General features: G+C 48.1%; 1 protein-coding gene across 1 annotated transcript in view; it reads right to left on the bottom strand.

Annotated features, from left to right (window-relative positions):
• Positions 1 to 4,594: 4,594 nt before the first annotated feature.
• ISCA2 (iron-sulfur cluster assembly 2) overlaps positions 4,595 to 7,398 on the bottom strand; it is a 2,903-nt gene continuing 99 nt past the window's right edge. Inside the window, exons 2-4 of the mRNA XM_026849280.1 lie at positions 7,093 to 7,265; positions 6,848 to 6,963; positions 4,595 to 6,661 (exon numbers count right to left, since the gene is read on the bottom strand). Of these exons, the coding sequence (XP_026705081.1) occupies positions 6,487 to 6,661; positions 6,848 to 6,963; positions 7,093 to 7,265 (464 nt within the window). The 3' untranslated portion in view covers positions 4,595 to 6,486. The remainder of the gene's footprint in view (positions 6,662 to 6,847; positions 6,964 to 7,092; positions 7,266 to 7,398) is intronic.

Genomic DNA, 7,398 nt, shown 5'->3' with positions numbered 1-7,398 from the left:
CAAACCACGGCAGCAGGGCTATGACTGAGCCTGCAGGCAAACCTCCTTACGGTTCTAGCCCATGGCACAAGCCCGCAGCAGTCCTCAGCAGGAAGAGCCCAGGCTGTCCCTGCTCTCAGGCTGGCCGGCACCAGGTCAGCTCCCTCCAGCAGCCAGAGAGCAACCCCTGCTTCACACACAGAGCATGTATAGCAAACCTTCTTCCATACCCTCTGCCATAGCACCTCATGGAGCCAAGCTAGCCTGGTGCAGCACCAGCAGCACATCCTCTACCAAACTTCTGCCCATGCAGACTAACGCACAGTTTGTCCCCACCTTGACACCTTAGTTCAGGAGGGAGCTCCCCACCTCTCAGAGACCATTCTCTATGTCTTCTGAGCAATAGGTCCCAGCCAAACCCTGGTAGTGTGTCCAGGCAATAATTCTTCCAGGGTGAAATCCTGCAAGTTCAGCAACATGCAGGGCTCTCTGGTCTTTGTTTTCCCCTTGATGAGACAACACAAACCCAGGCTGACTGTCACAGCTTGCTGTCAGGTGTGATCAGCAAGGAAAAGAGTTGTGCTTGAGCAGCACCTGCCTCACCTAGCTGACCTGTTCTGAAGACCGCATCTGCCTCCATGCTAACTCCTGAGCAGACAGAGCTTTATCATCCTCTGCCTCAGCACCTGTGAAAGGCTAGCAGGACAGATGTGGAAGGAGAACTCTACCACATCCTCTCCATGGATGACTCTGTTGCATCAGGCTAGAACAGTGCAAGACACAAGCTTTTTCCCCTCAGTAACCAAGATTAGACCATGAATAAGAGGAATTAGCTAAAGGTCAAGCCAGCTAGAACAAGAATAATGAACAAAAGCTTAAGGAACAGCTGTGTGCAATTGCTCAGAGTACAGCAGATTGTGTCCTTTTTTTGACTCAGTGGTTGGGGAAGGCAGAGATATTAGCAGTGGCCAAGAGCACTTCTGGCCAGGGGGCTACAAGATCCATCACACAGAAAACACCTGTTTTCTCTGCCCTGCATCCCATCAGTCACACCCAAACCAGGTAAGCATTGCCTTTGATCCCTAACTCTCTGATAGGTACAACCATGCTGCCCCTCTTGCAAGAAGGTCCCTTGCTCCTGACATTAATGTGATGTGCCCTGGTGCCTCCAGTCCCAGCAGACAAAGGCTTCTCCTTGGAGTCTTAGGCCCTGTAATTAACCCTTGGCCTGTCGGACCAAAAGGAGCTGGGACATACTGACCTTTGGAACCTGCTGGAAAGTTCAATTAACTTCAAGGACCTTTTCTGGGAGCATTAGTTGAGAAAACAAAGAGCTCAGAGAAGTGCTGGAACACTGTCATCAAATTGTTCAGAACATCTCTATTTTTAGAAGGGTGAAGGAAAGAAGGAGCTGAAGACAATGCCTCAGAGCCCCAGCACATGGGATGGCAGCAGTAGTCACAGGCCTCTCTCAACCCCAAGCCTGAGCCAGAGGAAGAAAGGGGGTGGTGATGTTCATGGCATCTTTCTTTTCCTTTTTTTTTTTTTTTTTTTTTTTTTAAGAGATGAAGTTCCATTTTCACCACCCCACCCCCATGGTCAGAAAATGAGACCCACAGATAGAGCTGAAGATAATGGCAGGTTGCCATGGAAATGTGCATTTAGTCTCACTGTTTCCATGGCAACTGAAAGACATACCATTCTGTTCCTCTGAAGGATGCCAAAGGTAAATGAGCACTGATTAAAACAGGAGCACAAACTTGGGCTCTAATCAACCACAAAGGCTAGGGCCATAAACCCTTATTGCTCAAGCAGGAAATATTAAGAGCCACACAAGTGCTGGGAAGGCCAGAGGCAGGAAGCACTGTGCACAAACTGCTCCCCACTGGGTGAGGAACCACAGCCTTGGAGTAATGGCCCATCTCACTGTCATGAACAGCTTCAGCTGCCTCACCATGGTGTTTCTGTCCATGACTGGATGCTAAGCTCAGCCCAAGTCCATGATCTACCAAGCTCTTTCCTGGGCAGATATCTGCACAGATCAAAGCCAGTTGCAACCTGGAAACCATGCAGAGCAACGTATTTCTCAGAACCCAGCAAGATCCAAACTGCACTATTAATCCTATAGCTAGCCCCTAATGGCATCTGGTTCAAGAATTCATCCTCTTAGAAAAGGCAATAAAAAGATTACCCAAATGAGTTTGATACAATACAAGTGGCTGCAGTTTACTCTCACCAATCCTTGAATCATGGTTCTTTTTCCAGGCGGGCTGACAGTTGTGTCAAACACACCATTACACAAGGTTATCCCCTTTCTCTGCTGCTGGTCTCCCCAGCAGCTACAGCCCATTCCAGAGAAGCATCATGAATGTTGGGCAAGAGCTTCAGTTGGTGTACATGAAAACAGGCAAAGGGAACAAAGCATCAAAATGGTGCACATCCTATCACATCTTCTGTCAATGAACCCAACTGCTATGCTTTCTAGTGGAGATAGTGTGCAGTTTGGTCCTCAAGCACGTGTTATAGCAGCTCATCCTGCAAGTCCAACATGTTTGCTCTGATTTCAGTGAACTGCTCTGGCCAGCCCCAGCTAATGGTGTGAATAGTGGGGTTTATATCACTCTGGTTTTTTACTTCCAGCTGCCAGCGCATGTTTGAAACACTTGCAAGGCTGAAGACAATCTTGATACAAAAGCATTTGCCTTCACAGTGTAGGACACAGACAAGAGAACCCTTCTTTTGTGTACTTCTGCCTTCCTATTATTGCCTCCTCCACCGTTCAGTGATTCGTCCCCCAGGTGCTGGATTCAGGCAAATCCTAAGGGATCAGGAAATTACACTACTGTGTGGGGGAAGGAGAAGCTCCAGTGGGTGTCGTCTGAGGGGTACTGGCTCCTCACCCCTAGCTGTCTTCCTGACTCACCCAACAGCTATGTACAGACTAAACTTAAGTGAAATTTCAAATTAAAATTTAAGGGTGAGAAGGCCAGTTGTTCCCCCAACATCCACCCTAGGCTGGCCCTTGGTCTTACAGAAGCCACTCACCCCCAAGTGAATCTGTGGTATTACAAGCAAGTAATACCACACAGAAGCTCACCAAGGCGAGCACAGCATTCTCATGCATATCCCTCAACACAAGAACAGAGACATGACAAAAAGTTGCCTTTTCTCTACCACTGCCTGGCTTGAAACCTGGAAGAAGGACCCACAGTTCTTAGGCAATGGTAGATACCTAATTTGAAGAACAGAGCCAGAGTCACAGGCTGAGGATGCACTGGTTATCTACTAACAAGCCCCTGCAGGGCTCCAAGCCTGCAACAAAGTGAGGATTTCTATTCCATCCTCTTCTACCCGCCTGTCAGTGACACTGATGATTGTGCCCTTTTCCCTTGAAGTTTCATCTTAACGTAGGTTTCCATAAATATCTTTCTTGATCATTCATTCCTTGTCAGGTGGGTGAACTGAGAGAATCCTCCTTCTTCATGTGGGAGCAGAGAAAGATTTTCCACTGCAGTTTCTCATCTGCTGTGAAGTGAAGGCGGCACCTCCAGCTCCGTACTTTTTTTTTCCTCCACAGTTCAGTACAAGGGGTCCCAACCTATCCCCATACTACAGACCCCTCAACCCAGAGCCAAATCCCCTGTCTAATCCTTTGCACCATTCTCTTTGCACTACTACTCTTGCCCCACAGCCTACAGTGTGATGCCATCTTTGCCCCTAAGGCTATTCAGTGTACAAACCTTAACAGTTTCTTTTTTTTCTTCCATAGAGTCACGATCTTTTCTGCCTACACAGCCAAAATTTACCAAGGTCACCTTCACATCCCTCTGCTAATGTGACCCCCTTCGCTGACTTTCTAACATGGACAGAAGTTTTCAGTTTCTGATGTACTGACAGACTTCAATAGTCAGGAGGACTGAGCACCCACTCCCTACTGGAACTGGAAGACTAGTGGCTTTGGCCAGCAGATTATAGCTGAGCCCAGGAAGCAGGACTAGGAGGCCAAGAGCAATGCGTAGTACAGCTAGAATCTTTCCAGCTCCTAGCAGTTTCTCTGATCTAGAGACCACACTGCTGCAATACCAGATGAACTCATCTCCAGCCTGCCTCCAAAACAGGCAGCTGCAAAGAAACTTTTGCTCTTGCCTAGGTCCTGCATGGAGCAGATCCAAGCTCACCCCAGACAGAAGTTGAAATAACTGCATACGTCCAGCACAGCAGCTGCCAAGGAGTAAGGGGTCCACCTAGTGCAGTTAGAGCAGTACTGCCAGAACCACAGGCAGAGCAAGTCACAATGCAAGCTTCCCTGCCAGCCCAGCAACACTGCCTGTGACACTGGTGACCCGAAGCCTCATCCTCTGTATAGTGCCTGGGAGGGAGAGGCAGATTCTCTGAAAGGGGTGGCACGCCACATGGACAGCATTTGCTTGATATACTTCATCAGTGTGGAGTGAGTGAAGGCGGGTGGAACCCATCTAGGTCAGACACAGCACTTAGTAAGCATTTAGTAAGAACAGTAATCCAAGATAAAGGCTGCGTGCTTACAGGGGCTGACGGCAGGCTTTACAGAAAAAAAGCCTTGGTAGCTGCTGGTTTGCTACTTCCCCAGCACTAGTGCTGCACTTTTTATTTCCTATAAAAGATCCCAGAAGAGACTTGACCAAGGTCAGACTCTGTGAAATGGATCAAGAACAGATGTGTACTTCCTGATTCAGAAAGCAATTCACCCTGCCAACTTTAATTGCTCACTTAACCTCAATTTCTTTCAGCTGGGATATCTAATGTCTTCCAGCCACACAAGCTTTTAGGTCTTACACTTTTCAAAGTCAGCTCTGGCTGACATCACATTCAAGACCTGGGAGCATAAGGGTAGGGCCAAAACATCCTGCAGGGGTTTAGACAAGTCTTTTAATCACATCCTTTTAGTCTCTTTTACAAATGGGACAGTACAACATCCATCACCTTCTGATAGCAATATAACTAGGTAGAACTTGCTGACTGAAGAAAATGGAAAGGGCTAAACCAAAAGAATTACTGCTCTAAATCCTGTCCACATTCTCCACGTGACAAAGTCAGAGCAGATCGCATGAACTCCCGTAATATCTGTGGACGAAACAAACTAACTGGCTATCAAGTCTCTGGGCACTAGAAATCTATGTATGCACTGCTGGTTAGTTTAGAAAGGCATTTTGGAAACTTAATAACAAAAATGCCTGTGGCCCAGAGTCTTAAAAAGCTCATGGCTTGCCATAAGCAGTTTCCTTGAGACCAAAGTCATGCAGTGCTCCCACACTTACATGAAAGACTCAAGTCTTAGACAATTTGGTTATGATCAGATAAAACACAAGAGCTGGAACAAAAATAGCTTCCCCATCTCTCCTTTTACCCAGAAGCAGATGAATCACTTTGATTTAAAAGACATCTAGTGGCAGATAAAAAACTACAGAAAACAAGTAATCAAAAGGATGTTATTCTGGAAACTTCTAGATTTCCCACTCCATGGGAGTTTCAGAGAGGAAAGGATCTATTTTATTCTTTCATCAAACCAGGCACAAGTTAAGAGATTAAACAGTGAAGCAAGTTATGAAAAAGATTCCCAGACAACCAAGTCAAAAGGACTTGAGGACCCTTAAGTAGTACTCCAGATCTTCCTCTGCCTGCGTCACCTGAACTTCCTTTCCTGCTGGCAAGGGAAGGCAGCAGACACACTATGAAACCCGAGAGTTTGTGTGACCTAAAATTCCAAGCCAGGTTTAGGAATAGCCTAAAATAGCACTGGAGGATGGAAGGCTATAATTTTTTTTTTATATCTAGACAAGCTTTTTCTTTTCTTAAGATTAAAAACAAAGGCTATTAATTCTTCCTACCTCAGCTATTAGCTTCACTTACTATGAACAAGTAAAAACTTTCATCCCAGGGACTGACAGCAAAACTACTGTAGCTTCCCAGGACTGAGAGAAGCCTGCTGGGTAAAAGAACAGCAAAGTACCTGGAAAAGCCCACTGTGAGTTGGGGAGCAGAGAGCCAGCAACACTGGGAGGTGTACAGGAGAGACAAGTCCCATTCAGCTGGAAGACAAGTGATAGGCAACAGTAGCCTAAAAGAATCCAGATTCCACCCACATGGGACTGCACAAGCAATATCAAATCATCTCAAAGACTTTTTTTTGGTAAGAATTTGATACACACACAGATATACAGCCATCTCTTGCAAAAACAAGCAGTTAAGTGGTTCCACATTCAGAACAGGGTAGGTAAGGCAGCACCACCTGGCTGGTGGTTCACAAGGTGCTGAAAATGCTCCCATGCGCATGCTCATGGCTACTTCATGTTTCTGAAGAGAAGGCCAACAAGTCTTGGAGATAGGCTCAGTGCAGACACACACAGAGCTAGAGTCATGTGTAACAGCTGTGTTACAGGGTAAGGGAGATGAGAAAAGATCAAGCAAAACCACTCTGAAGACTGCCAGGAAGTGCCTGCAGACAGAGTCCATCCATGGGAAGTCCAGTCAGAATCTGACAGAGAAGGAAGTCCCACATGAGCAACCCTTCTCTGCCTGGGGATTGCTCACCACCTGGAAAGAGCTGCGAATCAGCTCTTGGCTGAAGTCCACCATGGAACCTTTCACGAAGGCCAGGCTGTCCACATCCACGACAACACGAGCACCACCTTGTTCAAACACCCTGCAGAAAAGCAGCATATTTAACCATTATCTGTGCTGCAGACCCGACAGAGAAGCACAGCCTGAGCACCTTCCTTCTCACAGGCTTCTTCCCTTCAATACAAGACACTATCATGTCACATACCCCCCTCTTGTCACCTTTGCAAAGAACACCTGACCACCACTAACTGCACCCCTTTGCCATTACCTGTCATCTGGATTGATAACTGTGTCCAAGGAAAACTTGTACTGGAATCCAGAGCAGCCACCTCCTTCCACCTGCAGCCTGAGAAACTCTGAGCCTTCTGTGATCTCCAGCAGCCTCTGTAAAGAGGAAAAGGAAGGGGATTAAAAGACTCGCTGAACAAACTGGTCTCCTCTACATGCCCAGGGCAAGCCAGGCAGTTTGGAAATCCCTCCCAGTGGCACCCGAGCTGCCTCCCCGGTCCCTACCTTCACGCAGCTCTCGCTGAGGAAGACCTGCCCCTCGTTGGGGTCGCTTTCCGTCGGGCCCGGTTGGGAGAAGGATGATGCCCACCGCAGCGGGTGGCCAACTGCACAGGCAGGACCCGGCGGGGGCCTCGGCAGCGCTCGTCCTCGATACAGCGAAGCGAGACCCCAGCTGCCTCAGAGAGAGGGGAGAAAAGGGGGAGCCTCAGAGGGGCCCCCCACCGCGGGCAGCCGGCCCGACCCCGCGCTGGGCGGCGCACCCGGCCTCCACCCCCACCACCCCCTGCCGCGCAGCGCGGACACTCAGCG

Source organism: Athene cunicularia (assembly GCF_003259725.1).
Source record: "Athene cunicularia isolate RWA chromosome 5 unlocalized genomic scaffold, athCun1 chr5_part1, whole genome shotgun sequence".
In the NCBI taxonomy this organism is placed as follows: Eukaryota; Metazoa; Chordata; class Aves; order Strigiformes; family Strigidae; genus Athene; species Athene cunicularia.
This window is presented reverse-complemented; position numbering and strand designations above follow the sequence as displayed.